This window comes from Bos grunniens, chromosome 19 (genome assembly GCF_055505025.1).
Source record: "Bos grunniens cultivar Pamir isolate PY7600 chromosome 19, Bosgru_T2T1.0, whole genome shotgun sequence".
Taxonomy (NCBI): Eukaryota; Metazoa; Chordata; class Mammalia; order Artiodactyla; family Bovidae; genus Bos; species Bos grunniens.
This window is the reverse complement of record NC_141183.1, coordinates 38,025,802-38,043,987: the sequence shown is the minus strand read 5'-3', so window position 1 is coordinate 38,043,987 and position 18,186 is coordinate 38,025,802. Positions and strand designations below refer to the sequence as shown.

Sequence of the window (18,186 nt, the reverse complement as noted above, 5' to 3'; positions counted from 1 at the left end):
ACTCTCCCTGTCTATTCTTATGTTCTGGTCTTTGCTGGGTTCTGGAGCAGTCTGGTTCCAGCTAACCAACAGTGCACGAATTTTTCTCTTCTTTGGCTCTTTCCTTTCTTCTGATTAACTCTTCTATATAGTGTGTGTGTGTGTGTTTTAAAAGCAATCATCTTTTCATTTTCAGGCACTCTGGTTGATTCTTTTTCATAATAATCTAATATGGATGCCTTGGACTCATTCTATGCTTTTTAGAGCATCTATCTCCTTGCTCTTTTCAGAGTTTTCTGGTAGGTCAGAGGAGGATAGAAATAAACCACTCACACGTCAGACTGGATTAATTAGCCAAAGATCCATAAGTGAGATTACAACACAGAGCAGGAGCGAGTTTGGTTCTAATTGTCTAAGGAAGCACACAGCTGTCATTAACATTGTCCAAGGAAAGCAGTCTTGCCAAGTTCTTTTTTTAACTGAGACACAATTCACATATCATAAAATTCATCCCTTTAAAGTGCACAATTTTATGGTTTTTAATATAGTATTGAAGGTGTGCAATTATCACTATTATCTGGTTCCAGAATATTTTTGTCACCCCCCTTCCCTCTCCCACAAAAAAACCCCATATCCATGAGCAGTCACTTCCCACTTTTCTACCCCCAGGCCCCTGGAATTTCATATACATGCAGTCAAACAATGTGTTTTTTGTGTCTGATGTCTTGTCTAGCATAATGTTTTTGAGATCCTTCCATATTGTACACTGAATCAGTACTTCATTCCACTTTGAGGGTGAACAATATTCTATAGTATGGGTATATCAGGTGGCTTCCCCGGTGGCTCAGAGAGTAAAGAATCTGCCTGCAGTGCAGAAGACCTAAGTTCAATTCCTTGGTTGGGAAGATCCCCTGGAGAAGGAAATGGCAACTCACTCCAGTATTCTTGCCTGGAAAATCCCATGGACAGAGGAGCCTGGCAGGCTACAGTCCATGGGGTTGCAAAGTGTCAGACATGACTGAATGGCTGACACACACATGGGTATATCACATATTGGTTATCCATTCATCAGTCAATGGACGTTGGGTTGTTTCCACTTCTTGGCTATTACAAATAATGCTGTAAAAATTTTTGTGTACAAGTTTTTGTGCAAACATATTTTCTTTTGAGTATATATATATATATATATATATATATATATATATATATATGAGTAGAGTTGCTGTATCATGTGGTAACTGTTTAACTTTTGGGAGAACTGACAAACTCTTTTCCAAAGTGGCTGCACCACTTCACATTCCTACCAAGAGTTCAAATTTCTCTACATTCTTGCCAACACTCGTTATTGTCTGTCTTTTGGGTTACCGTCATCCTAGTGGGAGGAAGTGGTACATACTTGTGGTTTTGATTTGCATCTCCCAAGTGAAAGTGAAAGTGGAGAGTGAAAAAGTTGGCTTAAAGCTCAACATTCAGAAAAAAAAGATCATGGCATCCGGTCCCATCACTTCATGGGAAATAGATGGGGAAACAGTGGAAACAGTGTCAGACTTTATTTTTCTGGGCTCCAAAATCACTGCAGATGGTGACTGCAGCCATGAAATTAAAAGACGCTTACTCCTTGGAAGGAAAGTTATGACCAACCTAGATAGCATATTCAAAAGCAGAGACATTACTTTGCCAACAAAGGTTCGTCTAGTCAAGGCTATGGTTTTTCCTGTGGTCATGTATGGATGTGAGAGTTGGACTGTGAAGAAGGCTGAGCGCCGAAGAATTGATGCTTTTGGACTGTGGTGTTGGAGAAGACTCTTGAGAGTCCCTTGGACTGCAAGAAGATCCAACCAGTCCATTCTGAAGGAGATCAGCCCTGGGATTTCTTTGGAAGGAATGATGCTAAAGCTGAAACTCCAGTACTTTGGCCACCTCATGCGAAGAGTTGACTCATTGGAAAAGACTCTGATGCTGGAAGGGATTGGGGGCAGGAGGAGAAGGGGATGACAGAGCATGAGATGGCTGGATGGCATCACTGACTCGATGGACGTGAGTCTGAGTGAAATCCAGGAGTTGGTGATGGACAGGGAGGCCTGGTGTGCTGTGATTCATGGGGTCGCAAAGAGTTGGACACGACTGAGCGACTGAACTGAACTGAACAACTAATGATGTTGAGCTTCTTTTCATGTGCTTATTGGTCATTATTAATCTTCTTTAAAGAAATATATATTCAAATCTTTTGTCCATTTAAAATTGGATAGTCTTGAGAAATCCCTGGCAGTTGAGTGGTTAGGGTGTCATCCTTCCATTGCAGAGGAAACCAGCTTGATCCCTGGTTGAGGAACTAAGATCTCACATGCTGTGCAGTGTGGCCAGAAAAACATTGGGTTGTCTTTTTATTGTAGAGCTGTAAGAGTTCTTTATATATTCTGGATGCTATATCCTTATGAGTTATATAATTTACATATATTTCTCATTCTGTGGATTGTATTTTCACTTTCTTGTTAATGTCCTTTGGAGCACAAATTTTAAAATTTTTATGAAGTCCAATTTATTTGTTTTTTATTTTATTGTTTGTGCTTTTGGTGCTATATTTAAAAAGCTATTGGCTAATGCAAGATCATGAAAAATTTATTCCATGTTTTCTCTTAAGAGTTTCATAGTTTCAACTTTTATATTTAGGCCTTTGATCCACTTTGAGTTAATCTTTGTATATGGTGTTAGGTAGGGATTCAACTTCATTCTTTTGCATGTGGGTAACCAGTGGTACTAGCAACATTTATTGAAAAAAACTATTCTTTTCTCCATTTAATTATCTTGGTACCCTTGTCAAAAATCAATTGATCATAAACATATGGATTTATTTTTTTACTTTCACTTCTATTCCACTGATATATATGCCTATCTTTATGCCAGTATCACAGAGTCTTGATTACTGCACACTTATAGTAAGTTTGAAATCAGATGTGGGAGTCCACCAACTTTTTGTATTTTGCAAGTTCTTTTCTTGCAAGTTTGTTTGGTTCTTCTGTGTTCCTCAAATTTCCATATGAATTTTAGAACCAATTTCTGCAAAAAAATACACCTGCAATTTTGATAGGGATTGTTGTTGAATCCTATAGATCAATCTTGGAAGTATTGCTAATTAACAATATTGGTCTTCTAATGCATGAACGTGGAAACTCTTTCCATTTATTTAGGTCTTCTTTAATTTCTTTTAATTATGTTTTACATATAGTTTTCAGTGTACAGGTCTTCAGATCAGATCAGATCAGATCAGTCACTCAGTCGTGTCCGACTCTTCGAGACCCCATGAATCGCAGCACTCCAGGCCTCCCTGTCCATCACCAACTCCCGGAGTTCACTGAGACTCACATCCATCGAGTCAGTGATGCCATCCAGCCATCTCATGCTCTGTCGTCCCCTTCTCCTCCTGCCCCCAATCCCTCCCAGCATCAGAGTCTTTTCCAATGAGTCAACTCTTCGCATGAGGTGGCCAAAGTACTGGAGTTTCAGCTTTAGCATCATTCCTTCCAAAGAAATCCCAGGGATGATCTTCAGAATGGACTGGTTGGATCTCCTTGCAGTCCAAGGGACTCTCAAGAGTCTTCTCCAACACCACAGTCCAAAAGCATCAATTCTTCGGCACTCAGCCTTCTTCACAGTCCAACTCTCACATCCATACATGACCACAGGAAAAACCATAGCCTTGACTAGATGAACCTTTGTTGGCAAAGTAATGTCTCTGCTTTTGAATATGCTATCTAGGTTGGTCATAACTTTCCTTCCAAGGAGTAAGCGTCTTTTAATTTCATGGCTGCAGTCATCATCTGCAGTGATTTTGGAGCCCAGAAAAATAAAGTCTGACACTGTTTCCACTGTTTCCCCATCTATTTCCCATGAAGTGATGGGACCGGATGCCATGATCTTCATTTTCTGAATGTTGAGCTTTAAGCCAACTTTTTCACTCTCCACTTTCACTTTCATCAAGAGGCTTTTTAGTTCCTCTTCACTTTCTGCCATAAGGGTGGTGTCATCTGCATATCTGAGGTTATTGATATTTCTCCCAGCAATCTTGATTCCAGCTTGTGTTTCTTCCAGTCCAGCATTTCTCATGATGTACTCTGCATATAAGTTAAATAAGCAGGGTGACAATATACAGCCTTGACGAACTCCTTTTCCTATTTGGAACCAGTCTGTTGTTTCATGTCCAGTTGTAACTGTTGTTTCCTGACCTGCATACAAATTTCTCAAGAGGCAGATCAGGGGGTCTAGTATTCCCATCTCTTTCAGAATTTTCCACAGTTTATTGTGATCCACACAGTCAAAGGCTTTGGCAGAGTCAATAAAGCAGAAATAGATGCTTTTCTGGAACTCTCTTGCTTTTTCAATGATCCAGTGGATGTTGGCAATTTGATCTCTGGTTCCTCTGCCTTTTCTAAAACCAGCTTGAACATCAGGAAGTTCACGGTTCACATATTGCTGAAGCCTGGCTTGGAGAATTTTGAGCATTACTTTACTAGCGTGTGAGATGAGTGCAATTGTGTGGTAGTTTGAGCATTCTTTGGCATTGCCTTTCTTTGGGATTGGAATGAAAACTGACTTTTTCCAGTCCTGTGGCCACTGCTGAGTTTTCCAAATTTGCTGGCATATTGAGTGCAGCACTTTAACAGCATCAACTTTCAGGATTTGGAATAGCTCAACTGGAATTCCATCACCTCCACTAGCTTTGTTCATAGTGATGCTTTCTAAGGCCCACTTGACTTCACATTCCAGGATGTCTGGCTCTAGGTCAGTAATCACACGTCTTACACTTATTAAATTTATTCCTAAATGTTTTATTCTTTTTGATGCTATTATAATCAAAATAGATTGTTTATTGCAAGTGTATAGACATACAATTTATTTTTGTAAACTGGTATTGTATCCTTCCTCTTTGCTGAACTCATTTATTGGTTTTATTTTGGGGGGATTCCTTAGGATTTTCTATTTATTCTGCCTCCAAATAGAGGTAGTTTCACTTCTTCTTGTCCAATCTGGATGGCTTTTATTTCCTTTCCTTGTCTCATTTTCCTGACTAGATTCTCCAGTATAATACTGAATAGAAATGATAAACAAGAACCAGGCTTCCCTCGTGGCTCAATGGTAAAGAAGCTGCCTGCCAATGCAGGAGACATAGGTTCTGTCCCTGATCTGGGAAGATTCCATAAACCAAGGAGGAACAAAGCCCATGTGCCACATCTACTGACCTCAAGCCCTAGAGCCTGGGAGCCACAACTCCTGAGCCCACCAGCTTCAATTGCTGAAGCCCGAGGGCCCTAGAGCCCATGCTTAGCAACAACAGAGACACTGCAGTAAGAAGCTTGTGCACCGCAGCTAGAGAGTAGCCCCCGCTCGCAGCAGCTACAGAAAAGCTCATGCAGCAATAAAGACCCAGCAACAACCCAAAACAAAAATAAATAAAGAAGTGATGAGAGCCAACATCTTACCTTGTTTCTGATCATAGGGGAAAACTTTTAATTCTTTCATCATTAAATATGAGTTAGCTGTGGGGTTTTTTTTGTTGTTGTTTGTAGTAGTCTTTTATGTTGTTGAAGAAATTCCCTCCAATTACTGGTTTCTTGAGTGGTTTTGTAAAGGATGTTAGATTTTGCCAAATGCTTTTTCTGCATCTACTGAGATGATCATGTGGTTTTTGTCCTTTATTATATTATAATGATTGTAATACAATATTTTGTCCTTCAGTGTATTACATTGATTGATTTTCATATATTGAATAATCTTTCATTCCTGGGATAAATTCCACTTGGATCTTTCCATGGCACTAATCTTTTATGCTCAGGGTTTACAAATCTCTTCCAGATTAATTTATACTAATAGTCTATGAGCTGTCACTTAAAAGACTCTTTACAATCAGGGCCCTTCTTATTTTGAAACAAACTTAGTGTCATCAAGGCCACAATCTCATTGAGACAAAGGGAGCGGTCGTCGTCTACGTGTCCTTGATCAATTTTTCTGCCTCCAGCTTTCCAGACAACTATTTTCTTTTTCCCTACTACTTACGTTCTGACTCTAGTTTATAACCTTATTTCTAGATATGTAGTTCTTAAAGAGTGGTCCCTGGACCCACAAAATTAGCATCACTTGGAAGCTGTCAGAAATATGAACTTCAGACTTATTGAATCAGAATCAGTAGGCCTCAGAATCTGTGTTTTAACTAGCCCTTTGGGAGATTCTGGTGCTTGCTAAGTTTGAGAGCCATTTATGATTATGATATTAAGTTGGTTGAAGGAACCCACAGATCCATTTTCCTGCACTCTACTTCCTTCAGTCATTGAGTCTGCTATCTTTCTTCTACACTGTTGGTTTTCCTCTAGTATTTAGTCATATTTGGATACACACTCTGCTTTGCGTTTGCAGCTCCCCCTTAGCCTCTCTCTGAGTGGTGTGGTATGTCTGTTGACTGCAAGCTTCCAGCATCTTATTATTGGGGAGGGTAGGAGCTGCTGCTGGCTGAGTTGAACCATTAGCTTCTGGGTATTTTGCTCCTCTTGGGTATTTTCAGCCTCCCAAGCTGTCCTGTCCCTCACACTTGGCCCTTCTCACACTTGGGCATGGATGCCTCTGCGTGGTGAAAGCAGGGGTGAGGGGGGAGTCCAATCACCTGGCTTCTCTCCCATGGAAGCCCAGACAGTGGCAAAACCTTCTTTTGCTTCTGTGTTTTCCACCTGTGACCCTGCCAGTCCCTCTGGGCTGCCTCCACCTTTGGCTCCAGACCTTCCTTTGCAGGATTGAGGTTATGGTTTCCTTTCACATGGCTTGGTTTTATGGACATTTGACCTTCACAGTCACACAAAAGCTCCAGGCAGAAAAGGGTCTCACACTAGAGTTTATGCTCTGCTGTTGCCATCTTGAAATTCTTAATCATTTTAAACAAAAACCCCATATGTTCATTTGGCCTGGGTCTTACAAACTCTGTAGCTAGCCCTGCTGCCCTCCATCCAATCCCTCTGTGTTCTGCCTTTTAGAGGTGCCTCACAGTCTCTGATGTGCCAGGACATCCTTTCCTATTTTACAATGCTGTGAAAAACGAAAAAGTCAAAGTGTTAGTCACTCAATCATGTCTGACTCTTTGCGACCCCCATGGAGTGTAGCCTGCCAGACTCCTCTGTCCATGGAATTCTCCAGGCAAGAATACTGGAGTGGGTATCCATTCCCTTCTCAGGGGATCTTCCTTCATTGCAGTCAGATTCTTTACCATCTGAGCCACTAGGGATGCTGCTAAAGATTCACTCACATAAAATGGTTAATGTCATTTTCTGGGGATTTGGGACAGGAGAAAAAGGCTAGATCAGTTTGCCAGTTGACCAATTTTAGCCGATCCTACTGTGATGCTTCTAAAATATAAATCCAGGAGTATCATTCTGCTGTGGAGTTGGCAACTAAGTTTTTGCTTCCTGCAGAAGGAAGTATAAATCCCCCCAGCCTGGCATGTAAGCCCATCCTGATTCTATCCTTTCTTCTAACAATTGTCATTGTCTATTGTCATTATCCCTGCAGGAGTCAGACAGCCCTGCAATGGCTATCATGAAGGATGTTATGAATACATTGGGACTGTCAGGTCATGGCTAGATCTGGCAATCTCAAGGTTATCTCTACTCTGGTATTCATGACTTCCAGGCCATACCTCCCTCTTCCATTCACACTGAGTTCCAGCCAAATGCCCAGGGGCTGCTTGCTGACTCTCAAGCCCACTTGAGCTTGCCTGTTTTTCCCCCAGTTTCCTCTCCTCTTGTAATTCTGTGCCCTTCCCCAGGGAGCCTCCCTGATGGCCCAGTCTCTCCCAGACCACCTCCCAATTGCCCAGCATAGCTTGCTTGGTCCACCTGTGTAGTACTGACCTGTGTTCTTTCAGCTGTGCCTTTCTGGGTGGGTACTCTGCCTCCCTTTCTGAAGTTGAAGCAGTGAGGGGCTCATCACGCATTCATGCCCTCCCTCCATCATTTATGCATTCAAAACACATGTACTGCGACTTACTCTGTGTCGGACCCTGTGCCGGTCAATGCTGGGGACACAGTGATGACTCAGAAATGGACTCAGAATTGACTGGCTCCCAGACTTGGCGGTGGGGTGGTTACAGGCCAGTGAGCTAATTACCCTAACAAGAGTGAGAACAAGGTCCAGAGGGATCAGAGAAGGACGTGGAGCCAGGGCTGAGTTGTGAGGCATGAAGGAGGCCTCTCGGGACTCTGGCCAGACCCGAGGAGGGGATGGCAGGTGTGAAGATGTGGCAGGAGGCATAAGAAGGCAGGGAAGTTCGGAGGGCTGCACAGAGTTCACCTTGATGAAAGTTGGGATGCTAGATATTGGGCTGCTGCTGCTGCTGCTGCTGCTAAGTCACTTCAGTCATGTCCGACTCTGTGTGACCCCATAGACGGCAGCCCACCAGGCTCCCCTGTCCCTGGGATTCTCCAGGCAAGAACACCGGAGTGGGTTGCCATTTCCTTCTCCAATGCATGAAAGTTAAAAGTGAAAGTGAAGTCGCTCAGTCGTGCCCGACTCTTAGCGACCCCATGGACTGCAGCCCACCAGGCTCCTCCGTCCATGGGATTTGCCAGGCAGGAGTGCTGGAGTGGGGTGCCATTGCCTTCTCTGGATATTGGGCTGAGTGGTGGCCAAAGGGGTCACGCGGTCTGGGAGAAGAGGTAGGCGTGGGGATGTTGAAGATGAAACCCTGAACATCAAGGTGCGGAGTTGAAGCCCTTTTAAGAGTATCCCTGGGGACCCATGGAGTAGTTTAAGTGGGAGTGACAAGCCATATTTTAGAAAGAGCGTTCTAGAAGGTAGTGTAGAAGATAACAGGAGGGATCAGGAATGAGTGTAGAGGGTATTGTGATGGGCCAGGTGAAAGGTAATGAGAGTGAATCTTTTCTTTAAAAATTATTTCTTTTCGGCTGTGCTGGGTCTCCACTGCTGCGGGTGGGCTTTCTCTAGCTGCGGGGAGCAAGGCCTACTCTCCAGCTGTGGTGCGTAGGCTTCTCATTTTGGTGACTTCTTTTGCTGTGGAGCACAGGTTCTAGGGCTCGCAGGCTTCGGTAGTTGCTGCACGTGGGCTCAGTATTTGTGTGGTACACAGGCTTACTTGCTCTAGGATCTTCCTGGACCCGGGATCGAACCTGTGTCCCCTGAATTGGCAGGTGGATTCTTAGGCACTGGCCCACCAGGGAAGTCCGGAGGGTGAATCTTGACCTTGCAGCTCAGCAGAGGCTCAGCATCTGGGGAGCACCCTGAGCAGGGAGGGAGGTGTGTGGTTTTTTTTCCTTCTCAGCCCTACTTCGTGAGTTGAGTTACCAGGCTGGCCAGAACCTGGTTCGGACCCCCAAATCTTGGCAGATTGCGAGTCTTCAGCTGCTCATATTCCTGCTCCATGGGGTCTTCCCAGATACTTTTCTGACATGTCAGAAGCTGAATTCCTGATTCCTTCTTCTCTAAGGCCCATCTGCCTGAGTGGCTTCCCCGGCGGCCGCTCCATCCTCCCAATTCAGGTGTTTGGTGATTGCGTGTCTGTTCTTGCCTGCACACTTTGCTTCTCTTGCTCTTGGGGAGCTCACAGTTTGATGGAGGGGGATTGGAAAGAGGAAATATAAAATCACGCAGGAACCATGAGAAGAATACACTGTAGCAGCATCTTCTTGGAGGAGATGACAGAGCTGAGATGCGTGTGTGAGGTTGGGACAGGCAGGACTCGTGAGTGACAGAGGACCAGCCCTCCCGGTACCCAGCCCTCCCTGTGTAGCCTGTCGTGTTCGTAGGGGTTACTGGCAGCTTCTGCATTTGAAGAAAACTAGTTGGGGCGAGGCTGTTGGGCCCAGGGGCCCTGGAAAGCTTAGGCCAAGTGGGGTCTCATTTAGACAGTGGCGAAGACAGCTGCACATCTGGTTAATCACCCTCGTCCTGGGAGCCCGCTAATCAGGAAGCCGGCTTCACCGCCTCCAACTCCTCTGCACGCCTGCTGGCGGCTGCACGGAAAGACAGAGCCGAGCCAAGAGTCAGCGGCTGGGCAGGGAAGGCCAGCTTCCCGCGGCTCGGGCTCCACACCTCCCTTGTCACACAGCAAGCTCCTTCTTGTCCAGGTTGGTGGCCTTACCAGGCCCCTCGGACGCCGGGCTCAGGCATTCAAGCTTCAGTAACCCTGAAGGTCGGCTCCAGCCTCTGGGTGCTTCTCCCCAGCGCTCCTTACAGACAGCCCATTCTCCATGCCCCCCTGCTGTCCCCTCTTCAGCCCCTGACACCCCACTTCAGGAAGCACTGTCCACATGGCCTGAGGCATCACCAGAAGCCTCTGCTCTAGAAAGCCCCTTTCTGGGACTTCCCCGGTGGTCCAGTAGCTAAGATTTCACGCTCCCAGTGCAGGGGGCCTGAGTTCCATCCCTGGTCGGGGAGCTAGATCTCACCTGCCACAACTGAAGATCCTGCGTTTGTTGTTGTTCAGTCACTCAGTCCTGTCTGACTCCTTGCGACCCCATGGACTGCAGCATGCCAGGCTTCCCTGTCCATCACCATCTCCCGGAGCTCGCTCAAACTCAAGTCCATTGAGTCGGTGATGCCATCCAACCGTCTCATCCTCCATCGTCCCTTACACCTCCTGCCTTCAATCTTTCCCATCATCAGGATCTTTTCCAATGCAGGCCACAACTAAAAGAAAAAAAAAAAAAAAGATCCTGCCTGCTGCAACAAAGACCTGGTGCAGCCAAATAAATAAGTAAATTTTAAAAACAAAAGTAGAAAGCCCCCCCCCCGCCCCCAGTAGGAGGCAGAGGTCATGGGAGAGCCTCCATCAGGTGTGGGGCATTGAAAGGGACCAGATCTGAAATTGAGTTAGTGACTTTCTCCTTCTGAGCCTGTCTCCGTATCTGTGAAGGTGGCCTTTTCCACCCAGGTGTGAGATCTCAGTGACCTAGCAGGTGGGTCAGCACTGGGCAGACCACAAAGCCCCTGCAGCCCAGAGGCAGCCTTTCTGGTTTCCACCACTGAGCCCGCATGGTGGGGGGAGCTCTGACCTCCCTTTGTAACAGTCTTCCTTCTACCCAGGCGACACCAGTGTGAATCTGTACCAGCATCTCAGTGACACTTCCTCCTGGCTTCTTTCCACCTCTGCACCTCTCACCACCCCTGCCCCCAGTCTTAATGCCCCAGCTCCACTCCCCCACCAGGCATTATGCCCACTGAAATCCTGCCCAGGCTGCAAATCCTATTTCATTACTGGTAATGAAATATTGTTTGATTTCAGCATCTTTTAAACCATCCAGGTGAGTTGCTCCCAGGACCTGGCATGAGAACAGGGAGGTGATGGACCAGACCTAGCTCATCCCTTGGCTGGACGCCTCCCCATTCCCCAGGGTCTGGCAGACAGTAGGTCCTGGAGAAACACTGGAGGTGTATGTGCTGTGGTCAGGGCTGCGACCTGTGCTCTGAAAAGTCCTGGGTTTGGGGTGGTGTTGTTCAGTTGCCAAGTTGTGTCCGACTCTTTGTGACCCCATGGACTGCAGCACACCAGGCCTCCCTATCCCTCACTACCTCCTGGAGTTTGCCCAAGTTCATGTCCATTGAAACAGTGATGCTATCCAACCATCTCATCCTCTTCTGTCCTCTTCTTTCGCCTTCAATCTTTCCCAGACTTTTCCAATGAGTCAGCTGTTTACATCAGGTGGCCAAAGTATTGGAGCTCCATCTTTAGCACCAGTCCCTGGATTTGGGATGAATGATCTCAATTCTGAATGATTTCATCTTCATATCTGTGCTTTGTAAGTGCCGCCTGATGGACAGTGGAGCACATGCCGGGGGCTGGGAGCTTGGTTTACGCGTGGTGCTGTCCACATGGCCTGAGCCATCGCCGGAAGCCTCTGCTCTAGAAACCTCCCTTTCCCTCCCTTCCAGGATGGGCTCTTGGCCTCCTGCTCTCCTGCCCTCTGGCTCCCTGGCCCCACCCAGCTTCCTCCTCCCTGTACCTGCCCACAGAGAGCTACCCTCTTCCCCCAAGCAGGGGCCTGGGTGCTGGGAGAGTTGGGGTCAGAGGCATAGATCCCAGTGTCTCAGGGCAGAGCAAGTGTCCCCGCCAGGGGCTGGCAGGGCTGCAGTGCGTTCGGTGGGTGACTCAGACAAAGCAGGCCTCTCACCCACCCATCCAGGGACCTAAGGCATTTTGATGCAGAGGCTGTAGTACTCTTGGGAGTCGCCTGCCTGCCCAGGGGGTTGGGACAGCAGGCAGTGGGAAGGGTGGACGCCTGGCACCCAGCTTTCTTGCTCTCAGTCATGGCACAGTGCCCAGGTCTGGCAGCTGGTGGGAGGGGGAAGCTAGGTGCCTGCTGGGCTTGGGGGCTGAGTTGAGGAGTGGGGCCCCCAGGCACCTGTGAGTGTCTACACTCACCTCTTGAGTATCCCTGTGCATGAGAGAGCATAACATTAAATAGCAAATAAAAGCTACCCAGACAGGTCAAGAAAGGACAAAGGGAAAAACTGTATTTTTTAGTGCCTTTTAATAGTCTTTTTTCTTTTTCCTTTTTTTTCGCCACATCACAGGGCTTGTGGGATCTTAGTTCCCCAACCAGGGATTGAACCGGTGCCCTTGGCAGTGAAATCATGGGATTCTAACCACTTGACCACCAGGAAATCCCTAGTTTTTCTTCCTTTCTGAACGAGGGCCCCTGCATTTTCATTTCGCACTGGGCCCTGCTAATGATGTAGGTGGTTTGGGGCACAGTAGAAATGGGTTTGGAAGAGTTAGTGACTCCCTCTGCCTCTCCAGGCACAGTTTCTTCTCTGCTGCGGTGCCTGCTCCCCTACTCCTGCCTTTCCTTGGGCTCAATGTACGGCAGACACAGTCCTGTTTTCTCTCCCTGTCAAAGCTCCCTTTGCCCCGAGGCTCTCAAGTTGTGACTCTGCCACACCCTCCCTGGGGTCCCCGGGTCAGAGTGAGTCTCTGTCTCCTTCTTGGTCATCTCACCTTGACTTTCTCATCTCCGCATCCCCACGGCTCCTGGCACAGTGCTCAGCAGAGAGATGAATAGAAGGGGTTTTGTAAGTGAGTGTCTTCATCTCCGTGTGAGGCTTCTGTCCTGCTGGGTGGAGGGAGCCGACTTGCCCTGTGGACTCAGCTTGTTCTCAGACCACATGCTCGTGTTCAGCTCTGACCCATAGATCTGACATCTGATGCGGGGTTTGAAGTCACCTCATCGTGCTGGCAGTGGGGGCTACTCTGAGAGGATGCCCAGGCCTCTTTTCCACCTGGGTCTCCTCTCTAGAGCACATGACCCCTGGCCTGGGGAGCACCGTGAGCTGGCATCCAGCATTAACCATCGAGTCTCTCCACCCCGCTCCATCTGGAGTCATGCTGGTGACAAGGGAGACAATGCCTTGAACCAGTTGTTAAAAGTATTGATAAATAAGTAAATGAACCAACAATAAGCCTAATCCTTGTGGCTCAGACGGTAAAGAATCTGCCTGAGCTGCCGGAGACCTTGGTTCAATCCCTGCGTTGGGAGGATCCCCTGGAGAAGGGAATGGGAACCCACTCCAGTATTCTTGCCTGGAGAATTCCATGGACAGAGGAGCCTGGTGGGCTACAGTCCATGGCAGGCTACAGACCAAAGTGTCAGACAGGACTGATGCGATTAACACTTTTACTTTCACATCTTGAATGGCTGCTGTGTGCCAGGCTGTGTGCTAAGGACTTTACACTCGTTAATCGTTTGATCTTCACAATAACTCTCTAGGTAGGCACACCACTACCTCCATAGAGTAGAAGACTGAGGCTTGCGGAGGTTAACCTGTCCAAGGGTACGTGTCCAAGATTTGAATCCAGGTGTTTAACCATAATGCAGTACAACCCAAGGGCTTTCGGTACTTGTAGGGTCCTCAGAGACCACTGGACCCACACTCAGTCAGCCAGTCAGTTCAGTTGCTCAGTCGTGTCCGACTCTTTGTGACCCCATGGACTGCTGCACGCCAGGCTTCCCTGTCCATCACCAACTCCAGGAGCTTGCTCAAACCCATGTCTGTCGAGTTGGTGATGCCATCCAACCATCTCATCCTCTGCCGTCCCCTTCTCTTTTTGCCTTCAATCTTTTCCAGCATCAGGGTCTTTTCCAGTGAGTCAGTTCTTCTCATCAGGTGGCCAAGTATTGGAGCTTCAGCTTCAACATTCAGTCCTTCCAAAGAATGTTCAGGACTGATTTCCTTTAGGATTGACTGGTTTGATTTCCTTGCAGTCCAAGGGACTCTCAAGAGTCTTCTCCAACACCACAGTTCAAAAGCATCAATTCTTTGGCACTCAAAACGTGGTCCACTGGAGAAGGGAATGGCAAACCGCTTCAGTATTCTTGCCTCAAGAACTGCATTAACAGTGTGGAAAGGACCCACACTAGATTGTGGGAATGAGGCTCAGTGAGGGAGAGGGATTTGCCTCAGTTCACACAGCGAGTCCATGGGAGCCTGGAAGGGAATCTCAACCTCCTGACTCCACCTCTTTGCTCTTTCCACTCTCCACTCCTGCCTTTGAGAGTACCCAGGGGCTCTGATCCCATGGAGGAGGGAGACAGATTGGGATTCAGGTGACGTGAGGTGAGAAGGCAGCCCTGGCAGACAGAGGGCTGCAGAAACAGGGTGATGGATTCTAGTGTGTGGCAGGTGGGATGGTGGAAGGGAGTCGCCCATCAGCTCCTGGATTATTGGTGGGGAGGTGGTGGAGGTTCCTATATGGGAGCCACCCTTGAGTCTGCAGGGAAGGGACCTGCAACTTTGTCCGGGGAAGGGCTTGAAGGGCCCCCAGGAGAGGCCTGGAGGCAGCTTCTCTCTGTATCCCAGAATCTTCCTTGGATAATCAGAGTCTTTGGGGGAAGCTGTGGACACATTTTTTTTTTTTTTCAGGGAACTAACTCAGACTTGCTCAAGAAGCTGGGGATACCAGACCTGGTGTCTATAGGTTCTGCCATCAAGGTCAGAAGAGAGGGTCCTACCTGGACAGCAGGATTCTGCCTCTAGCTAGAGATTTCAAGCTGGAGGTGTGACCTCTGTGTTACCTACCCTGCACCTTACATGCCAGTCTGACCACTTCTGTGCTGTCCCCCAGGTCATGGACCCTTGTCCTGGCAGAGCTGGGGGACCCTTCAGCAGGGCGGAGTGAGGCCTTCCATTGGACAGATGTGTATAATTGAGCCCCCAAAATGTGGTGCTGGAGAACAAGGGCCAGGACTCCTGATACCAAGGGGCTCCTCCTGGCTGAAGATCCTTGGGGGTGGGGGTGGCTCCCTGTGGGCTGAGGTTGAAGACCTGGGACTCCAGTCCTCAGATTCCAGCCTTGCTGTGGCTACAGGGAGTTTTCTAGATCCTGGGGGTTTGGCTCAGGTCCCTTTCTGAGCCTTCCAGTCAGATGGGGTGGGCTCCAGGTGAACATTTCAGATGGAAGGGATTTGACCATTGCTGAACCTGACCCTGTGAGGCCCTTGGGATGCAGAGATGACCTTTGTGAACAGCGGTCCTGAGAATTGAGGCCTTTGATGGGCAGGCAATGTAAATCAAAGCCTTTGTGGAAGATGTGGCCCCGGGATTGATTCTCAACCTAGCTGGTAGGATACAGAGGGTTTGAAAGAGAAAGATGGAAAAACTGTAATGGTGTACCAGTGATTTGGCTGGTGGAGGTGAAGCAGGAAGGGGTGGGCAAAGGTTGGTGATGTGGGCGGGGGCCACTTTAAGGAGAGGCTTTCTTGTCAGGCTCAGAGTTCGGTGATGGGAGGGCTTAAAGCAAGAGAGTGGCTTGGGAAGGCCAGCTTTCAAAAGATTAATCTGGTGAAGTCAGAGGCAGAGAAATCCAACAGACGAATATAAAGCCAGAGAGGTGAGTGTCTGTTAAGAGTCGCCCTTACATCCGCTGCGCCTGGGTGTGTGAATCAGTACATACACCTCTCTGGAGAGAAATCAGGCAATAAACATCAGGAGTGTGAAAAAGGTTCCTGCCCTTTGACCCAGAATTGTCCTCCTTTGGCTGTATTTTAAGGAAATCATAAAACATGCAGAAAGAGCTTCAATCACAAAGATGTCCTTCACAGCAGTAATTATAATGGTGAGATTTTGAAACTTTCTGCCAATAGGATAGTTTTATTTTTATTTTTAATAAAAATTTTTATTGGGGTATAGTTGCTTTACAATGTTGTTTTATTTTCTGCAAGGTGGATCAGCCATATGTACACCTATATTTCCTCGTTTTTTGGATTTCTTTCCCATTTAGGTCACCAAGGAGCACTGAGTAGTTCCCTGAGCTGTAGAGTAGGTTCTCATTAGTTATCTCTTTTATACATTTACAATAGGGATTCCCTGGTAGCTCAGCTTGTAAAGAATAAACCTGCAATGCAGGAGACCCTGGTTCAATTCCTGGGTCAGGAAGATTCTCTGGAGAAGAGACAGGCTACCCACTCCAGTATTCTGGCCTGGAGAATTCCGTGAACTGTATAGGGGTCACAAAGAGTCGGACATGACTGAGTGACTTTCACACACACGTTCATAGCCGTGTATACATGTCAATCCCAATCTCCCAGTTCACCTGGAGAAAACCATAATTCCAAAAGATCCATGCTGCCCAATATGTATTGTAACACTATTTACAATAGCCAGGACATGGAAGCATCAACAGAAGAATGGAAAAAGGAGGTGTGGCACATTTATACAATGGAATAATACCCAGACTTAAAAAAGGAATGGTATTGTTCCATTTGCATAGGAGAGGTATGACGAATTGCTAATAGAATAATTTTAAAGTCAACCATGATGTGGTTTGGGCTTCCCGAGTGGCTCAGCGGTAAAGAATCTGCCTGTCAATGCCGAGGATGGTCACAAAAGAGTCGGACACGACTGAGCGACTCAACAGCCACAACAATGACGCAGGGTCTCAGTAGGAGGTTCCAAAGCCATTGGAGTGATACTTACAGAGGTTTCATAGCTTTATGTATTTCTTCACGCTTCCACTTAAAGTACACAAGGTGTGTTTTGTGCTTCTTTATTGTCTATGATACCTTTCAGAGCCAACCACCATTCACCTATTTGTTGGGAATACAGAGATAAATGACATAATTCCTGCCCACAGAGGGCTGGTTTGATCTCAGTCGGCCCCAAAGAAATGTGTGTGGAAAAAAGCCTGGAAAGAATGACATAGAATGGAGCCAGTTTTCCCTCAGTTGTGGGATTATAAGGAATCTTTTCCCTTTTCTATGTTGGTTGGAGTTTTCCAAATGTTGCATAAGGAGCTTGTATTACTTTCATAATTATAGAAAAAAGCTTCTCATCAAAAGACAGGAGCTTTGCAACAGCTTAAGGAGACAGGATGGATTTCTATATTTAGGGAGTGTGTGTGTGTGTGTGCATGCGCATGTGCTTCATTCATTTATTCATTCAACGAATATTGGCTGAGACACACAGTTCTAGGCCTAGGGACACTCCAGTGCACAATACAGAAGTACTTTCCCCTGGGGAGTGCCAATCTGGTGAACTAGGAGAGGGTAAGGAGGAGAGAAGGAGCCAGAGCCCCCAGCATCCTGTGACTGACTGAATGTGGACATGGGACAGGGAGGGGGTCACGGGTGGTTCCCAGGCTCGGTGAGAAGGTGGTGCCTTCGTTGAGGTGGAGACTTGGGAAGAGGGGCAGCTCCAGAACCCACTCTGTGGTCATGGTGCACATGGGCGATCTGATGAACAGATGTCCAGGAGGTGGTGTGGATCAAGCACGTAGGAGAGAGGCTGCACTAGAGGCAGAGCTTTCCGGTTGTCTGCAGGGCTGTGGTGACCCTCATGGGTGAGAGTAAGAGCAGAGAGAAACCCACATAAGCATCTGCTTTATGAAGGTGAGCAGGCAAAGGTGAAAACGTGTCCAGGATGCACTCCCCGGGCAGTGGCATCAGGGCTCCTGCTTCGTCGTGTATAAAGGTATAAAGAACCCAGATCTGGGGGTGGCAGGGGTGGGGCAGGGCAATGAGGGGGTGGGGGAATCCCTCCGCCCACCCCCTGCTCGGGGAGGCAGCAGCCAGACAGGAGGGACTGAGGTGGCCACTGTGGCCTCCCCATGTCTGGCCAACAGTGATGGGGTGTCCACTCACCTGTCTCTTCTTCTTCTGCAGGAGAAGGGAGCACGCCGTGCACTTCCAGCCTCCTCCAGGAGAAACAGCGTGAGTGCCC

The 18,186-nt window shown here is 47.4% G+C and overlaps 1 protein-coding gene across 4 annotated transcripts in view; it reads left to right on the top strand.

The window, feature by feature from the left end:
• The window catches only part of PITPNM3 (PITPNM family member 3), a 97,198-nt gene that overhangs the window by 34,703 nt on the left and 44,309 nt on the right, over nucleotides 1–18,186 (top strand). For 3 of the 4 annotated variants that reach the window (XM_086359503.1, XM_086359504.1, XM_086359506.1), the window contains exon 4: nucleotides 18,129–18,176. The exons of the other annotated variant lie outside the window; for it this stretch is intronic. In XM_086359503.1, the coding sequence (XP_086215629.1) occupies nucleotides 18,129–18,176 (48 nt within the window). The remainder of the gene's footprint in view (nucleotides 1–18,128; nucleotides 18,177–18,186) is intronic. 4 annotated transcript variants of the gene reach the window in all.